The following is a 20,828-nucleotide window of genomic DNA, read 5'->3' on the forward strand; positions in this document are numbered from 1 at the left end:
GAACTCAAGATTATTAATTAGCCTATTTTATGTCGTACAAGACATTCGATTTACGTAACGAATAATAACAAGAAAAAGAAAATTAAATTTAAACAACCTTAAAGAGAAAAAAATGATATTTGCAAGTTTCGCTTCTCTCTTTTAAAATTTTAATTGCAAATTTCCGTTGAAATTTTTGTTGGCACCGACAAACATTTTCTGCTTTGCCATCCGTTTTCTTGCAACTTTTAAATTACTTTGATTAAAGGATGCAGCTTTTTATTAGTAGTGTGTTTCAAGGTTTGGAAAGTTAAGTATACACGTGTGTTGTGCTTCATATAAAAATGAAATTACTTCCTGGATTTTGTAATTCATTTAATAATATTGGCTATCGATTAGTTGAGTGTTGCGGAGGTTTCTGTGTTTGTGTGTATTATATCTGTTTAGTGAATTGTACTTAATATTTAAGAGAAGAATGATGTTAAAATGTACGGTAAGTAATTGATCGAGAAACATTTTGTAATTGTTTTACAAAAATAGTGCGAGTACAACAGAAATAGGAGAGTAAAAGCATTTGAAAAAAGGAAAATAACCTGATTAGAGAAATAGTAAAAAATGAATACATAAATGATATAGCTAGTAGAAGGAAAAAGAGAGCAAGGAAGAAGAAGATAATAAACAGTGACTACAGAGGACAATTTTTATATCAAGGCAAAATAGTACTATAGTGCATAGAAGCATGGACATTTGTTATAATGATTAGTTCCTTCATAGTTAAATGGTGAGCGTACGCTCCTTTAGCATAAGAAACCCGGGTTCTATTCCCGGTGGGAGCTCATGTGGTTCCGATTCAACGTTAATGAGGTGATCCACATCTCATATAGCCTCGCTGCTGAACGGGACGTTAAATTCAAAATCAACTCATTTGCCATAATGACATGTCAGCATTGGTAGAACATCGATAATTATGATGCTCGAATTTCTGTGATATGTCTTATGTTATCTCGTGATGTGTTTTTACATATTTAATTCAATATAAAGACATTTCTCACTCCTGTAAACACGAAAATGGCGGGTTTTTTATTAATCATATAAATGCATATTTATGCCAAATTTCAGTTTTAGTTCACATTTAAGCCAGAAGTGATATAAAAATCCTTTCTTTAAAGTCATATTTTAGGCAAGTTTTACTTATTGCTCAGAAATATATTTGCCTGTTTTGTCATTTAGGAGTAAGTTATGAGAAGATTCTTTTCTTAGACTTATTTCGTCTTGTGTAACGAGATTGTGTACGCTGTGAAAGGTAATTCTTGGTCTGGCGTAGCATCATCCACTTTAAAAAAAGGAGTTACCACTCAACTCCCCCCCCCCCCACGCTCTCTCTGTCTGCTTCAGTGCAGTAATACCTAAAGTCCGGTGTCTTTGCTGCATTAAATAGGTGGGAAATTTTCTCATCCATATTCAAGAAGATTTTCAATATACAAGGGTTGAAAGTACTAAATCAAAGTCACTGGTAATCCATACTAAGTTCGATCGGAGATGACCCCAAGATAATTTCTGCCCTTGCCACCTTTTGAAATCATAACTGGAGCTTATTATAAAACCCGTCATTTCTCTACACTAACGTAAGCGTACGGATATGTTTTGAATATGTTCGATCGGAGATGACCCCAAGAGAATTTCTGTCCTTGACACCTTTTGAAATCATAACTGGTGCTTATGATAAAACCCGTCACTTTTCTACACTAAACGTACGGATATGTTTTGAATATGAGAGATATTTGTCATTCGTTGGAGTTTTTTTTTCTTTTTTGGTCAGAGACCATGGCATCACTGAAGTGTTCTAGTGGTTCTAGTGGTATTACATTGCATTGTTTCAGGTTATATTTTGCTATTTTTAGGTCATTGAGTACATGCATCATTTGCATATTCTGGCTCGTAGATTTATAGGGTAAATTATATTTCTCTTTTCTTTGAAATAACTGGAATTTAAATGACATGCGTTTACTGGTTTCATTTTCAAATCTAGTTAAATTGCATTTGCTCTTTCAAAACGAACACCGATTTATTGCAAACACAAATAAAATCTTGAGAGTTAACCCAAAACGTTACTTATGAGGCCCTGAGATAGGGCTATTTTCCTTTTATAATATGGACTGTGTTTGACATGGAATAAACACTTAAGGATTTTATATAATTAATTACAATCTTATTTACATTTAATAATGAGTGTTAATGATAGAGTGTTTTATGTGGAATAGCGGTAAAGCTTGTTAAATGTTACACTGCCTTTAAGGTAAACGGAAACAACTGTCTGTAGTTTTTACACTGTGTTCATGTTGATTAGTTCCTAAATTATATTGTGCTCGACATGGAGTAAACTTGTTGATTTTATATAAATAACTAGCCTTTGACGATCTGGGGGCTAGGCCCTCAGTCCCCTGTGTTTGCTCGGCCTACGGCCTCGCACTTCTTAAACAAACAATTCTACCAACTTTCAAGTTTACCTATTTCAACTACCTAGAAAATATGATTTTGTATCTGAAGAAAACGCCCATTTAAATAACATGGGAATTTCTTCATCCCCTCATTAGACCTCTTAAATACTAAAATATTCACTTTTGGCAATTTCTCTATAAGTTAGTCCCGAAAAGCTACAATCATGTCAAATTTAATCATTGTAGCCCTACAAGAAGTGCCCAATAATTGTAGGGTGTAGAAGATGTCGTTATTTAAATAATACACGGAAGATTTTTAATTGCCCGTAAACCCCCACAAAATTTGGAAATTTTTATTTTTAGTGATTTTGTTAAATAATCCTATAGAAAAGGTACAAGCATAACGAATTTCAAGTTTTTATTCCAAACACGAGATTATAGGACCAAAAACGGTCCATTTAAATAACATGGGGAATTTCTTCATTCCCAATGTAGACTCCCTAAAAATTAAAAATATTCACTTTTGGCAATTTTTCTGTGTGTTAGCCCGAAAAGCTAAATCATGCCAAATTCCAACTTTCCATGTCAACAGGAAGTACCTGTTATTTTATGTCAGTGAGTCGGTTCATGTAGTTTTATGTATTAAAAAATATATGATTATGATGATGATACTAGAGACCAGATGTTAGGCAAAATGCCTATTCTTTAATATTAAAAATATAATAAAAAAAATAAGGTTTTAAAGTTTATATGGCGGGATTATAGTTTCGATTTAAGCCTATTTTATTTTGCCTATTTCGCCCTTTATTGCCTAAATAATTGCTTCAGTGCCTACTGTTGCCTATTCTATGCATTTTCTTCAAAATAAGTCTTTATTTTGAAAATATATAATTTGTATAATATAAATAACACACAGAAATACTGTATTATCTGTTTGTAAACACAAGTTCATGGTACATTATAATATATATATATATATATATATATATATATATATATATATGGAATGCATATCAAGCTTCTTTTTTATATATATATATAGTAAAAGAAGATATTAACAAACAGGTATGTTTCTATATTCTTTGAACATTACCTATAACGAATATATTTTTTAATTGTATGGAGCATTTATCATCATTATTTTGAGTTACAGTTTAGTGCCTATTTTACTGCCTATTTTTTAAAATTTTAAGTGCCTATTTGCCTGCTTATTTTCCAGGTTTTAATGCCTCAACATCCTGTCTCTAATGATTACAATCCTATTTACATTTAATAGGACCTTTGTCCTAACAATAAACGGCAACCACATTCATATTCAGCAGTATCACTGTCTATTTTCAAATAATGCAGTAAACGAATGTAGCGAATGTATTTTTAACATAAGCAAACAACATTAACTTACAGGCTATGATTTGTAATAGCCTAAAACCATAGGCGTAGCTATCAGGTATGCTTGCTTGAGAACACACTAATAAAATGATTTGATTCTTTTTTAAATCCAATCATCATGCATTCTAAAATTTTATTATCTGTATTTTTTTTTCAATTCATTGAAATAATATTTTACCTGATTTTATTAATAAACTGATAGCTGAATAAAATTATAGGAGGCACGAAGGTTCGTTGATAGAGCATTCACCTTTGGAATGAGGGGTCCTTGGCTTGATCCTCACCACGTAAGTTTGTAGTTCACAACATCGTGTCTGTGGGGTTTCCACATAGATCTCCCGTTTCCTTCCACATTTTCATTACACCAAATATTTCATAAATCATTCATTTTCTTCAACCACCGTTCTCGTTTAGTCTATAGGACGTAATCGTGGGCATAAAACTAGAAATTTTCAGTTGATTTTGGAAACAACTAACTAAAGTCTTTCCAACCTTAGAACATAGTAGACATAAACAAAGCGAAATGTATTACTCCGCGGCTCACACGTGATTCGGCAGTAAAAGACGTGAACAGCAAGATCGTCTGCTAGCTTACTGTCGTCGCATAATTCCCAAAGTGTAAGGAAGGCAATGGTTGGTTGGTAAATAATTAACGCACTGACACTGACTACTGCTATGTTGGAAATATGTATTTTCTGAAATCGTTATATAAACGAGATTGTCTCTGTTCCTGTTGTCCTCTTTTGTGTTTTATAACACAAGACGAAGATGGATTATTGTCACTCATCGTCGCCATGAAACTCTGTATTCTACAATTTCAAATGAATGGGGTCGGAGCGCCAACGCATACGCAGGTGCAGCGTCATTAGCGCCATACTAAAGAGTTCGACTAACATCTGTTTCCTGAAGTAGTCAGAGCTTTAGTATGACGCTAATCGTAGTCAAAACGACTCTGCATAAGGCGGTATATGTCCAAGTACGGGTGAGGTTGAAATAAAGCCACATACGTTGTTAAATATTATATATTCTGCGTGTATTATCGTAAAATGCAGGATAAATTCAGATAACCTTATTTGAAATTATTATTTTAGTAGGGATTATATTGCGGGTAGGATACTAGTGCAGTGAGACCAACAACCAATCATCGACCCACTGGTAGTCAGGTTGGTTTGTTTACATCTATTTTTTCTAAGGTTTTTACGTACGCCCATATGAAAAGTTCTGCTGCATCTATGTCTATAACAAAATGGAAATTTTATAAAGTGAGGGACATTTAAACAGAATTGAATAAGAAATCAGTAAAATTAAATATTCAAATTGCAGTTCATTTAATAGAAAACACGAAAAAGAATTTCCCATTTAAAACAATAGACTAAAGATGGCATAAAGACCTAAAGATGACACTGTCCATCATTGCAAATAATTGTATACCAAAACAAATCAAATTTCAGCAGATTAGCCGAACTAGGTGACCATTTTTTTAAAAAATAAATTGTCACTTTCTATCACATGATCTGAAATAAATAAGAGAAATAATTAAAGCAATGATTTTGTAAAAAATTGGAGTCAATGGGGGCGAAGTGAGTATAGTTTAACTATAAATAATGTTATTGTGAAAGATAGTGTGCAGATCATAAATATCTCCATTCGTTGTTGTTTCGCTATGTTATAATTGTAAATTTTGTTAGTGCTTCAAACTGAAACTGAAATTAATCTTGAACAAGTGTGGTACGGGTCAGTTCGCTGTAACGAGTAAGACTTTGCATGTATTGGGGTACGGGTTAGTATATTTTCCTACAATTTGTATTGTAATTTGCTATTGAATAAATACACATAAATGGCGCGAAAGGTGCGAATAAACATTAAAAATGTTTTCACGTTGTTCGTCTTTTATTTTTAGTATGTTTAGCTTAAAAAAATGTTTGGGTCATTTTGACCCATACCACGCCAGTTGCGTAGCAGATACCCACCACACTAGTTAAGGGTTAAATCCATCTAAAACTCAAATGACCTTGTTTGCCCTTAAATGCAACAAACATTGTCTAACACGAAACCTTGAGCGATTACGTTTCTCACTGCTAGGTTCATAATTATGTTTGTAAAATAGTGCTAAATATCGTGGCGTCACCTTGATAAACATCTCAGTTTGAAAGCTCATCTCGCCAAATTAGAAGCTAATACACGCTGAAGAATCAATTTGTTGAGCGGTTTACGAGGAATCAACTGGGTCTCAATACCAGACCGGTAGCCAGCCCAAAATTGTAGGGGGGCCCGATCCAACCATATTATAGTTCATCACCATATTATAGTTCATTTGCAAGCCTACCGTAAAAATTTTAGGGGGGCAGCAAAAATTTAGGGGGGCCCGGCCCCCCTAGACCCCCCTGAATACGGGCTTGCTCAATACGAACCTCATACTTTTTACGTACAGGGTCTTCGTTCGTTCTGCCTTTACTTGGACATATCGCCCGGCTCGAACGTCATGCTTTGCGGCTTGCCTACTCACTTCCTGCACAAATTCCAACACAAGAAGAAATCTATCTCCTTAGAACTATCCAAACTCTTGCATAGCATCTCTACCGTCTCCGCTGTCATTACGTTCAACACCCTATCAACATCATCCACAGGTCTTCCATGAACTATTAGATCAAAATCCAGTTGTGCCACGCTATGCATATTCACCAGTCGACCATCTTGCACTCCATGAACGTGATCAGGCTGCTCTTTTCTACAACCCACATCGTCACATTTACCGTCACCATCTGCGTATCTATTGCGCATAAATTCATTCTTGCACTCATTTGTTCTCACTAACAGGGCTCCCATTGTCTCAAATAGGGATGGTACCGAGACCGAGTCGGCCTCTTATATACCGAGACGAGACCGAGACCGAGACCGCCTTTTATCTACCGAGACGAGACCGAGACCGAGACGGAGCTCTATAAATCGAGACGAGACTTAGGTCAGTCTCGAAAGTCTCGGTCTCGTCTCGAATATTGATATAGACAACTATTAAGATTGACCTTTACTAAAAATTTCTTTCGTTGCTGTATTAGGTAATATGGGAACAGTTGACTAAGGTTCAGTGGCGTATTTAGGGGATGGCTATCGGACTGAAGCCCCTCCTGAAAGAGATTTGTGATCATTTTTTCACATTGCACGTACAACACCAATATTTCTTACTCGTTCTCAAGCCTCTCCCGAAACAAAATCCACTGCTGATGTGTATAGTCATCTGTCTCTTTCTCACTCTCTCAACATACATATATATATATATATATATATATATATATATATATATATATACCAGCGGATCCAGGATATGATCGAGGGAGGGGCTTAACCATAGTTTGACATTTTATCCAGTGTAAAGAAAGAAGTATGATTGAAGCCCATTTTATACAGAGTATAACTGAGCGTCAAGGGGAGGTATAACCCCTTTAACACTCCCGTTGGATCCTCGCCTGTATATCATATCTAATATAAGTAAAAGGAAGAGTTTGTTTGTCTGTGTGTCTGCGTGCCTGCTTTCTGATTGCCTGTGTGCGGCCTGGGGACCAGACGAGAGTCCAAGAGTTACGAAATTTGGGTGACAAGTATCATGTCCCAGGCCTCAGACCAAGATGAAGCGTTTTTTTTTTTTTTTTTTTAATTTTGAATCAGGAGGGGCGTTTACTGGGACATGTAAAAGTAATAGAAAATGACTGATAGGCCCTATTAGTATCGAATACATAGTTTTCGCAGTCGCTGAGATCAATTATGATACTTCCATTAGCGATGACTTTCAAAGTCAGCTACCAGTGCATGCGGGCTGTGGTTCACTTGCGGGGGAGGGGAGTACCGAGACGTAAAAATAATACAAAATGACCGATATTAGTGTCAAATAGTTTTCGCGTTCTCTGAGATCAATGGTGAAACTCCGATCGCATTGACCTCCAAATTCACTCCATTCAGCTGCGGGCCGGAGTTCACAGGAGGGATACTGAGACATGTAAAAGTAATCCAAAATGGCCGATATTAGTGTCAAATGTATAATTTTTGCGGTCGCTGAGATCAATGGTGTCACTTCCATTAGTGATGACTTTCAAATTCAGCTACCAGTGCATGCGGACCGGGGTTCAGCTGCTGGGGAGGCTGTACCGAGACATGTAAAAATAATACAAAATGACCGATATTAGTGTCAAATACATAGTTTTCGCGGTTTCTGAGATAGTGATACTCCCGCAGGCCTTGACTTCCAAATACTGGTCCCATGCGAAAAATGGGTATTTCATCTAGTTATATATAATAGTCATATATATTAAAAATGCTGAATTTTTTTAACATGCTGTGTGAAATATGGAAGGAGAAATTCTCCTAGATACTCTGCAATACCACTAGATAAACAAGCAATGTTGCCAACGCAACATAAAGATGTATTTTCTCAAATTGCACTACGTTTGATATTACATATTTCTGTTCAGTTAATTTAGTTTAGTCCGTGGGTTTTCTCGGGGTTCTCCCGTTTCCTCCCACTTTCTTCATTCCACCATTTTCATTTCTCACCATCACAGTCTCCTTTAGCCTAACCGACATAAACGTGGGACGTAAAACTCAAAAATTTTCAGTAGCACTAGTTGTTCTCCCTAAGCCTTAGGCCTGGTGTATTTTTTAGATTAAAACACTGCTTTATTAAAATTTTAATTACATCCTAACTGCATTTCATTTGTTATAGTTTGACCACCGACCACCTCAAACTCGATCCATACCATATAGCTATATGCAATTATTCAAAGACTTACAGTTAGTAATACACATTGTGTTGATTTTTGGTTTGTTTTGTTTTAGTTTAACGTCTCACGATAATGCTAGGGCGGCTAAAGGAGACGTGGAGTTACTGATCATAGTGGAAACCGAAAAACTTCGGTCGTTGAACATTACCGCCACCGGGAATCGAACTCGGGACAATGCGAATCAAGCATACTAGCCATTACAGCAAATGGGGGTTCTTACATTGTGTTGATTTAAATTATTGAGTCAGTGTTGCCAGATCCGAAGATCTAAATGTAGCGTGTCTGTGCTCCAAAAGTAGAGGATATGAACTATTTGTAGCCCAAATATATAGAAATGAATTATTTGGCAACTAATGACTAGTACTAATGAAATAATGTTTAAAATAGACCGGAAAATGTGATGGACATATTGCAAGACGAAATTATGATCGATAGACGAAAACAATTTTAGATTGGCTACCACGTGACAAAAACAGCCTAGGAAATGACCACATACAAGAAATTGTGACAAAATCAGGAACCACTGGGGAGTAACCTGGAAAAGAATTACCCAAGATAGATAGTTGTAAAGAAAACTTGGGAAGACTTCATCAATCAGTGGATCGATAATGCTTGATTATGATGATGGTGATGATTTTATATCGAGACTTCAGAGGTAAACTAAACCAAGTCATAATTTCGTAATTTTACAGGAGAAGCGAAAAACCGGTTCCTTAACTAAGATCTATAATACTGTTTTTCAAACTATACTAAGTAGTTACAAAGTAGTAAGATGGCTTACGTTATTACACCACTAGAAAGAACATAGTTTATTTTTTAAAAAAGTATTCTAACTCAATTTGACCAAAAAGTGACTTAACATAATCTACCACTAATGTTCATATATATATATATATATATATATATATATATATATATATATATATATATATATATACTGTATAAATTTACTAGGTAAGGTAGGGTAAAATTGGATCCAAAATTTAACGAAAGTCATACAGTGGAAAAACTATTTTTTGACTATTTAATACTTCATGTTGCCGCAAAACTACGAAAATGAATACAAAAGAAAACTAGAAAGTTAAGAATTACTTGTTTTGGCGAGAGAGAAAAAATAGATTCAGCTAGCTCGAATTACCTATATATTTATATAATATGTATGTTCTTGTTTCGCAAGTAATTTTCAATCAATATAAAATTTCAACGTAATGAACGCACGATTGTTTTTTTCTCGAATAAAGATCACATGCACCGCTAAGAGCTCAGGAATAAGCTTAATCTATGTTACGCTAGTGGATATACGTATGCTTATGTAATGCATTACAACTTTAGGAACTTGTATAAGAAACAGAATGTACTTAAATTTAGACGCGAACTATGCGAAACATCTGACTTTGAATCTAACTTGTTTCGTGATGCAATCCGAGGCTACACATAGCAAAGATGAGTGCCGTAGCTCCCACCACAAAGTTCAGGAATTTCGTGTTATAAGGCGTCAATTAAACACGTAGATGTGAAACGGTAATAAAGCATTTGATCAATTTTAAACAAAATATATTGTAGTAATAATTTACCCTATTTGTTCAGATAATGAACGTTATATTATGTTTTTAAAATGACAGTCAAAACAGAATGTATTGGATAATAAATGAGAAATTGTAAAATTTCAATTTCGGTACGATTAAATACATTCATCCTGCTATGTGTTGCGTTATCTGTTAGAATGTATTGAACAATTCTTATTCTAAGGAAGGAAATAAACTACTGTATAGTATTGAAGTTAATTTAATAGAGTTTAATTGTATAGGCAGTACTGAGGCCATATGAGAAAGTCTTTTGCTGAAAGTGAAATATGGGTTAATATTAGAATTTTATCCCAGATATGATATACCCACTGATGATTGAAACTGGAACACACTCATGGAAGGCATCAGCGCTACCAAATTAGCTCTGAAGAAGTGCACCATACTATAATCTAAGTCAAGAATAAGGCCAAAAATACGAAGCAGAAACGACAGACTGTACAATAATAATACTTTTACAATTTTAATTTCACCTATTTATTTCGAGACTTTCGAGACGAGACCGAGATTTGGCCCTCGAGACCGAGACCGAGATCGAGACGAGACCGAGACCGAGACGGCGATTAATGACTCGAGACGAGACCGAGACCGAGACACCTATTTTTAAACCGAGACAAGACAAAGACTGTACAAAGTCTCGTCTCGTCTCGATACCATCCCTAGTCTCAAATCGCCCTGAGTAGCCCCAAAACAGAAGATTAACACCCTCGTCTTAATTAACATCGTGTATCCTTATGTTAACAACACTTCATTGCTACCGTCACCTCATCTTTCATCGCATTCTTAGTTATCAATTGAAATAAACCAACAAATAAATAATATCTGATACCCACTTCTAATACCTTTTTACTACACATAAATTAAAGTCAAGCCGAAACGAAATCGTTACTTTCTGTGGCCCGCCCATCTTTTGTTGGGAAAGAAATTGCACTTTTTTAAAAAAAAATAGTGTATACTGGGAATTTTTTAAATATAAACCTGATATTAATTCTATTATTGATTGTAAAAAGTTAAATTATATCAATATGTACAGGAAGTAAATGTAGTGCATTAATTAAAGCAGATGTGCCAATTACCCATCTCATCCCAACAATGGAGGCGAGGTGGGTACACTATAATAACATTAAAATAACACATTCTACTATTACCCAACGCAAATGTACACCTACTGCATTCTATAGATGTACTGTGAATTCTGATAACATATATTCAGGCTAAAGTATGGAGTCTATTTTGTAAAAAATTCAATTGTGATGTAAAACAATCTCTATGCTTGTCTAAAAAAATGCAGAGAAAAGTTAAAACCCCAGAAATGGTTCATTTTAACTGTATTGTTTTATAAATGGCAGAATGCATGCATTGTGATAGACTGAAGTGCAATAATCACTATTCTGTCTGGAAAGTATATAAATTGCTTTTAAACCCTTTTCTCCTCAAGTTTTGATTTATACTAGAAACTTGTAGCAATGACAACTATAAAACATCAATTGATTACAACTTACTGTCATCACTTTCCACAAACGAACTTATCTTAATGAAAAAACATCAACACAACATTCATGATGCCAACCATTTGGCATGTTTTAGCATGTTAGTTCATTTCCGTCAGGTATCTATACCTGTAATAGTCCGGTGGTTAAGAGCCAAAATTTTAGTGAACTCTGCATTTTGTGACTAAAAGGTCACGCTTCGCACAAATGTTCTTCAGACTACACCCAACCATTTGCAAAGGGAAGCCAAGCTGAAATTCTTGACAGGTAGCTTTGCCAGGCATGGTTGCATACCTATGGGAGTGCATCATTATTTGATGCATTTGATTCGGTATTTGACATTCCCACGTAGCTGCTATGACACAAAATGTGTAAAAATGGTACGAGTTAGTCATTAACTGATCTACAAACAATATCGGCATTGTTCGGTTTAAAGAGGGCAGTCTGTATGGTGGATTGCCTACATTCGAGGATAGCTCTTCAAATTTCAGTCCTAAAAATGTTTGATCCATCACATGTTTCGTGAAATTATAAGTAGAAAATCAGTAATCAATTAAACTAAAATAACGTTATTATTGTTACATTTCAAGTGTTGATTATAACACAAGAGTATCCTTAAAATTATCACAAACATAACTAAAATGAAAATTTTGGCTCTCCAAAATTTTACTGAATTCTGCATTTTCTTGCTAAAAAGTTATACTTCTCACATTTTTCTTCAGATTATACCCATCCATTTGTGAAGTTCACAAAGCTGAAATCCTTGTTTGGTATTTCTTAAATTCATGGTTCAGGATCGTCGTCATTTCAGATTGGGCGGGGGGGAGGGAAGACTCCTACCGACATAAGAGTTTCGCGTTTTTAATAGTATATCAGTAGACAAGCAATTAAAGTAGATGTGTTCCTCAAAGTCAGGGGACAAGTGCCCCTAAACCCCCTATATGACACCCCTGGCATGGCTGCCTATTTGTGGACCTGCTCTCACTTGATACCTTGCATCGGGACGTGGTTTCAGCTTTCAAACGAGGTGCCTTTGTTGCACAGAAAAGGCATCAATTTTTTTCAGCGATGGCTCTCGACCAAGCTCACTGAAATCTCTACCAAGCACAATCTGAAGTAGCTGACACCCTCGAAATGATGGAAAGAGAAGGACAGTCACAACTCACAAGATTTGTTAAATAGAGGCTGAAGAACAAAATTAAGGTAGTTACCGATCTGCTGAAATGCAAGAGGCTATTCTTATTCAGTAACCAACAAAAGAGATGAACACATCTTGCTGAAAAGTGCACCAGCCTTAGAAATGACTATGTGTTGTTTAGTTGTCTCTACATTGCATGCAAATGTAGATTTGGCGATTTGGACGAATTCTTTAAGCATGAAAATGAGTTGCACTCTCCGTCATTGACAGTAGGAGGCTATACATCTGAGTCACAAATCTAATTTTCTCAAATGCCTTGAACCTCTCCAAAAGGAAGACATTTTTCAAGAACCTGTAGTAGACGTGAAGATTTTTGATGGAGCAGCTATTATTTATATGATTCGTCGAGAAGCAGCCAAAACGTTTGAAGAATATATCGAAAACAGCTTGCAACAGTGAAGCGAATCGATGTGGTATGGGATGAATATTTTCCCAACTCCAGAAAAGAAATGACACAAGAATCAAGGGGAACTAGTTGGAAATATCGTGTCTTACCTAACGCTCCAATTCCAAAGAACTTTCTTCAGTTCCTGCGATCAAATAACAATAAGCGACAACTTTTTTGTTTAATCATCCCAAAGTTGATGGAGATCGGACAAATGAGGAAAGAAGTTTGTACCACTAAAAGAGAGTTTACACTGACTACGGCTACCAGATCGAACATTAATTCTTTAAGCCCCTACAACCACGAGAAAGCGGACACACGGATGATGCTTCATTTTGCAAACGCTGTCTCTTGTGGATATCGAGAGATGCTCCTTTGAACTGTGGACACAGATGTTGTGGGCATTGGCGGATTAAACCAAACGTCTTAGGGGGGGCTCTTTATTGTAGAGTGGGATATGTTCCCCAAAATTCCCTCCCCCCAAAAAAGAAAGGTAAAACGGATTCAGGAAAAGAGGATGAAAGATATAATTGCTACGGAATTTTCACCACAATACCCCTTCCCCGAAAAGATATTCTGTCTACAGGCCTGGTCGTGGCTATGCTTTACTAAATATTTCGCTAGAAAAAATATCAGGTTAAACATATTTTAGAACGCTCATAATGTTTCTGTATTTTAGTAAAATGAATTAAACAAAAGGACAAAAGAACTTACAAGTTACAACGCAAAACACGCTTTTCGGCGAATACCACACAAAGCGTATTTGTCGATATAATATTGTCGCGATCTACGACAATGTCCCTATGATATTTAAAAGTGCTAGTCCATTCAACCGCTTTTCGCCAGAACGAGATCGCAACCACGTTTTCAGTCGGTACAATGTGGATTAAGATCGTTCTGCACTGGCCACGCTCGAATGCAGGGTTACAAATTTAGTTGATGTTGAGTTAAACGTCCTTTTCAGCAGCGAGGCTATATGAGACGTACTGATTAACGTGGAGTCCGTACCACAGGGTTACAAGTATGCGCAGCAGTTTTCGAATAGTCACGTGAAGATCTTCGTCGCTGGTGGTCAAGGCCTCCAACGCAGTTGGTGATAGAGTTCCACCTTTTTCTTTAATTCTCTTCCATTTAGAAGTACAGGTTGTAAATTCAGAACTAAGGAGGGAAAACAGCATTTTTTCTTGAGTTCCGATAGTTTTGTAAAATCTTTCTGCTAGAACGCGGAAGTCGTTGCTCAGAGTTCAGTCAGTTGCGCGTGTTGGCAATAGAATGTTGAGTCCGTATACATTTAAAACTTCCTGCGCAAGACGAGTTTTGAGGTCTTCTACAACCGACTCTATTAACGGAATGTAGACAGTTCTTCAGTAGTAGGATGTCGTGTCATCTGCCCTGAAGTTCGTACGATGTGTTGTCTTTGGGTGAGATGAGGAGTTTGAATCTGCACGTCGATACTGGCAACCATTCTGGATATTGCTTCGAAAGTTGCCTTGAATTCTTTGCTGATTGAACGCTTCTTGTTTAACGCTGCAATAGTGTCCTGAATGGCATCTGACGTTGCGTTCATGTCTAAATTTGTCTTCTGCAAAAGTCGATTAAGGGGGAGGGTTATCGTGAGAACACCCTGAAGACACGTAATAGTCACGATAAACTCGCTGTCGTGCATGGCAGAAGAAAGTGCCCATACTTTGGCTGCTGTATCTAACTCGTATCACTTGGAACATACTGTAGAACCTCACTTATTTATTGAAATTTCACGTGAAATTGTAACATCGCGTCGTTCCGTTCAACCCATCTCGTTTCACACAATGTCTCCAACTGGCCACTAACCATAAGCTTAAGGATAGTATTACGTTTTGACGATGAGGTGAAAAACGCAATGATCTCTTTCGTTGTTCCCAGACAGTTCCTCATGTACTGTACTGACAACGACCTGAAGATGGACAAGTTGAGGCTGTGACTGCAATATGAACAGTGCAGCGCATTTGAAGCCTCCTTCTGGATCTCCTGCACTGCCTGGCGACTTTGAAAGGTAGTGACGGCGCAACCATCTGTACCAATACCAAAGCAGTTTTTCGGGTCGAGTGAGAAGTCTCGTAGCAAAATAGAACAATTTCTCCAATTTTCCCTCCAGTCAGTGAGAGTTCGGACGGTTCTGCGTCTTCGGATTCCGAGCTCGAACCAATGTCCTCACCTTTCAGCTTTGCTGATCGAGGATCAATGAAACCGAAGCAGTTTTCTCTTATTTCACCCATGTGTTCGTACCTTAGAATCAAAGACAGCTGAGATGTGTGCAAAACGACCGTAGTCTCATCAAACATAATAGAATAAAACTGATCCTCTCGCACTCGATTGACAATTTTACAGACGTGATTTCTCATCCCCAACCCTCAATGAGGGCATTTTGTGTGGTTTTATTGGCAAAAATGGTCCTTTTTGATGCTTTCTTCCAGTGATTCTTTAAGAGATCGTCACTACAAGCCATTCTAAATTTGAGCAATTCTCGAAAATTGCCCTCGTTGAACTTAGTTTCTGCACTGTCACCATCTGAGGTCCAATTATCCGCACACGCACCGTCCCTGTTTAAGGGCGCCGATCCTGGAGGGCCGGGCCCCCCAAATCTCATGTAGGCCTCCCTATTGTATTTATGACTATACAATATTTGACATAATTTGAGTGCAATTTGTCTTAAAACCCTCATATATATACATTCTGCATCTTAATGGCCCCCCAAATTTACGGAGAAATCGGCGCCCTTGTCCGTGTGGCCTTGAAAAGCAATGCCTTGCCTTCCAAGGAATATCACATTTCCCAACATTCATTTCAGTTTGTCGCGATTTTGGATGACTTGTCTTCTTGTCGAGTTGATTTGATTCTCGACTGATTTCACTGGTTTCCAGTAGTTTTTCAGAAACGCTTTTCCGACCTCAAGAGCGTTAATGTGATATTGTGCCTTGTTGTGAGTTTCTAAAATACCGTAGAAAGTAGCGAATTTCTTCAAAGGTTTAATCTCAAGAATTTGGAGAGGCACGTTCCTTCGATAGCCCCCCCCCCAAAAAAAAAACCCGTTGCAAAAAGTGAGCAATATTTACAAAAAAGATTCCTCTTCTTATGGGAAAGAACCAGCCATGGATAGTTTTCCAGATGTTCTGGTCTCAAGTAACATCGTCCTTCTTCCTGAGATTTATCTGATATTATGACTCGAATTATCGTTAGCGTAAACGCGGCATGCTAAACGGAGACTATTTTTAAAAAGAATTTAAAGAATTAACCCTCTTTTGAAATAATGCAAGAATGATCCCAAACTTTCGTTCGTGTGGCGGTAAGCTACGAGCGGGAGTGTGTGTTATTTTAATATTTTAGAGGGCTCTTGGGGGGGGGGCAATCGCCCCCCTCGCCTCCTCCTTTAATCCGCCCCTGGTTGTGGGTTTGGCTATCAGCGTATTCGACAAACTGGTACTGGAAGAGTTTTTGGCTTTGGACTTGGACAAAGCTTTCGGTAAGTATGCAATGTCATTTAATGGAAAATTTGATGTTATAAAGGTTGTTTCGCGAAGAGTGGAATCGGCGAAAAGCGTATTCAGTTGGTATTGGACTCGGCATTAGCTGTCGGTATACAAATTTCACACTATGCACAGGGATATTTCTTACTTACTGTATAATTAAGATTAGGTCTGGAGACCATAACTGCTACGTATATAGAGATAGACTAGCCACGAATAATCGCTTGGCCATCCAAGCAAATATACATAATGTCTATAAATGGGATCACTCATGCTGTTGTTCGCGGCGAGCCAGCACTTCTTTCAGCGCGAGAAAGGGTTTGCTTAAATGCACTCACATACACCTTCGTGAAATATCTTTTTATTTGCTGCATATCGAGTGACACTGTACACTATGCTTACTTAAGCATTGCAAACGCCTAAGACATGTGCTATTTTTGTATTCCAGATAAATAAACGTGAGAGAAATGTCAAAGTCATTGGGACCATCAAAGGCGGAAGCACTTCCGATGTTCCATGCATTTACGGGATGTGATACCACATCATTTTAAGGAAGAAGCAAGAAAACGCAGTACCAGAAGTGACTGGAGCTTTTACTGCACTGGCCAATGGGAATATAGATAAGGCAACTCCATCATTAGAAAACTACGTTGTGCTACTATATGATAAGTCATCGATTATAGATTCTGTAAATGAAGCAAGAAAGCATTTATTTACAAAGAATAGAAGAACGATTGAATTAATCCCAGCTACATGAGACGCGCTGATTCAACATGTTTGCAGAGCATCTTATCAGTTTATGAATTGGGCTCAATGTTTGAAACCACTCCATAACCTTCCCCAACTAACTTCGTGGGGTTGAAAAGAAAATGAAGACAAGCTACCACGATCTCCATTGCTGCAGAGACCGGTTTGGAGTTGGTTGCAAGAGGATATGCTACGAGAATCAATGCAAATGCCGGAAGTCCTCATTGAACTGTACACCATTTTGCTACTGCGAATGAACTGTTTTGAGTACTTTTTTCTAATTTCTTTGGCTTTTGTATTTCCTTTTAGCAATTACTTTATAGTGTAAATAACGTTGTGATGGCGTACAGTGTTGTTAATGACAGTTAACTATGGATTGCTCTTGAATGTAAAGATGATGGTATTTTACTTGTATTTGTACTCATTTTAATGGTAATCTTATGCTATAATTGAACAACTCTTGAAATCTGACACTAGTTACCATTATTTTGTTTAATTGATTTCTGATTACCTACTCAGGTATACAATTTCACAAAACACGTGAGGATATAACACTTTTAAGGCTGAAATTTGAAGAGGAGTCCTCGAACATGAGCGGCGATTAGGGGGGGCAAAGGGGGGCAGTTGCCCCCCACTTTTCTGAAGTGACCTATTGATGTATATAGTTTCATTTGGAAATGTGAAGTTATTGTATATATATTACTGGTTCACAAAAAAGAATGATGCCATATATTTACCGTTACGAGAGTACGTATTGGTTATTTCTCTTCTCGTGGTGTTAAGAAAATTGTCCAAAATTTAACCTATTGGAGCACAATAATTACAGCGTACTTTCATTTCTTACTTGCAATGTTATTCAGCCGCTTTGAAACTAATTGAGATAACATTTTGTCAAAAAAAAAGTCTTTCATAAGTTATTCTTTAATTGCATAAAAATTGACAGTTCCTAAAATGTATTTTCTTTTTCTTCTAATAGTAAGGAATATTGAATAAAAACAGAGTAATAAGAAACAACTTCTACCTTTTCCATTGTTTTGGAGTGTAATATACGAGTGAAGTGGTGTGTTTAGGGTTGTACGAGTGTATATATAATTAAATTTAGTGAATTCAACATAATGCTAGGTTTCAGAATTATTTCGTATAACTGGAGTGATTCTAAGTATTGTTGAGTTTAGAGTATTCCAAGAAAATGAAAACTGCACCTAATGGCAACGAACATGTTTCGGAAAGCTACAAAAGTGTTTCTTTAAATGTCGTAGCATACGCTCGTAGTATTTACTGTCTTTTTAAGAGTAATAACATACATTTCATAGCATGTGTGGAATTAAAAATAAGTTGTTCATTATTTCCCGGTTTCAATGTAACTTTTGCAAAACAAGCCTCATTATTCATTACTGTGATTAATATTATCTTTTCTATTTATTTGTTTTGCAAATTTGTTATTAAATAATAAGATCACACAATTTTCCAGACAGAATTTTAAGATGTTCATGAACAAGAAATCAAACCTCTTACACTTTCGTTGTTTAACAATACAAAGGGCTAGTACTTACTTTCGTTGCTCTTGTCAATTTACTTAATAAAATATGAAATACGATATACGGTATTTTATCTGAAAAATATAGTATTCTATTAGTTATACAACCTTTCGTCAAACAAAATGTTAGCATCAATCAGGTAAATTAACACTGATATACAAATATTCAGATCATGTCTTGCCCCCCCACTTTTAACGTCCAATCGCCGCCACTGTCCTCGAATATAGACAATCCGCCATAAAGACTGCCCTCTTTTAAACCAACAGTACCGACATTGTTTGAAGATTTAGTTAATGATTGACTCGTACCATTTTTACAGATTTTGTGTCGTACGAGATAAGTTTGAATGCCAAATACCAAATCAAATGATGCAAATAGCGATCTACTCCTGTAGGTAGTCAACCATGCCTGGCAAAGCCATCCGCCAAGAATTTCAGCTTGGCTCTCCTTAAACTGTTGACTAGAGTACAAAGAATATCTGTGTGAAGTGTGACCTTTTAGTCATAAAATGCAGAGTTGAACCCCTTAACCGCCGCACTTTATTAATTTAGATTTCCTCCGGAAGAAGACTTTCAATGCATGGGGTGGGCTGGTGAAAATAGTACTGCGAAAATACTGGCAACCTACGTGAGCACGATCGGAGATATGTCCCGGAGTGAATTTGTCCCCAGGCCACCCGATTATCACTATACCCTCTTTAACCCCTCTCAGGTTACCCGCTTCCCTTAACATTGCATTTTTTTTTGTGTGTTTGTTTTAGATCTAGAGCTGCTTATAAGATACAATCTATCAGCAATAATCGCTACTACATCTAATTATGTCAAAATCCTTGCAGAATAACTCTATGATAGCCGTTTTATCCTGGTCTTGTACAATTAGTACATATTGCTTTAGCGTGTATGATTCCAAAGTTAGCCGAGATTTTGACAGTGGTATGTATCCATCTATTTGCCCATAAAGAAACAAACTTACTCTACATTGTGTTTATCAGAATCCATAGACAACTCGAATAAATACATCCGTTAACTGCTGGTGTTAATCACTGATCAAAATGCGAACAATCCTTGTATTGCCAGCTGTAATTTTCCTTAGCATTATCCACTTCGCTCCTAAACCCACTCTATTTCCAATAACGAAAAATTATGCTTTTAATATATTCATGTACATGTTAAGATTGCGAACTTGTATTTGATTAGTTTCCGTTGTTTACAAGTGATCTCAGATACAGGGGAGTGTTGTCAGAAATATTGATATGATGAAAAAAAAATCTTGGGTCAGGACAAGATTTTTAAAGAAAATATGAAGGATAAATTGAACTTAAAACAAATTTTATGTGAAAACAGACGTATGCATATTTTAAGTAATTTGACTTTAAATGTGTAAAATTATTTAACACATAATTAATAATTAAACCAAATCTAGATGGCTGCTAACTTGATGTGCTTGAAGTCCTTGAAAAATAACTTCAAAATTCAGGAATATATTTTTAAAAAACGGTAACGTAAATATATCTAATTAATGTAACTAACATTAATAAATATACACGTTTTCTTCTCTTAAAACAGCAATTATTTTATATATTTTCTTGTATTAGATCGAGTTAATTTGCAGGACAATTTTGTGTTGTTTCAATTTTCGTCTTCAAATAATCACAACTACTTTAATAACTATATGTAACGGAACAACAGTAGAAATGAATATTATGAATGCTGATTTTAAGCTCTTCCATTGTCTCATAACCCTTTAAACTAATGGAGAAATCCCTTACGTGTTCTAGAGGTCTGCACGGGCCGGAAGTTTTAAACA

General features: G+C 36.4%; 1 protein-coding gene across 1 annotated transcript in view; it reads left to right on the top strand.

The window, feature by feature from the left end:
- The first annotated feature begins 364 nt into the window (after positions 1-364).
- Positions 365-20,828, top strand: part of LOC145684853 (uncharacterized) — a 30,642-nt gene continuing 10,178 nt past the window's right edge. The window contains exon 1 of the mRNA XM_081757217.1: positions 365-472. Within this exon, the coding sequence (XP_081613343.1) occupies positions 455-472 (18 nt within the window). The 5' untranslated portion in view covers positions 365-454. The remainder of the gene's footprint in view (positions 473-20,828) is intronic.

This window comes from Thermobia domestica, chromosome 5, assembly GCF_964235325.1.
Source record: "Thermobia domestica chromosome 5, izTheDome1.hap1.1, whole genome shotgun sequence".
NCBI classification, from domain to species: domain Eukaryota; kingdom Metazoa; phylum Arthropoda; class Insecta; order Zygentoma; family Lepismatidae; genus Thermobia; species Thermobia domestica.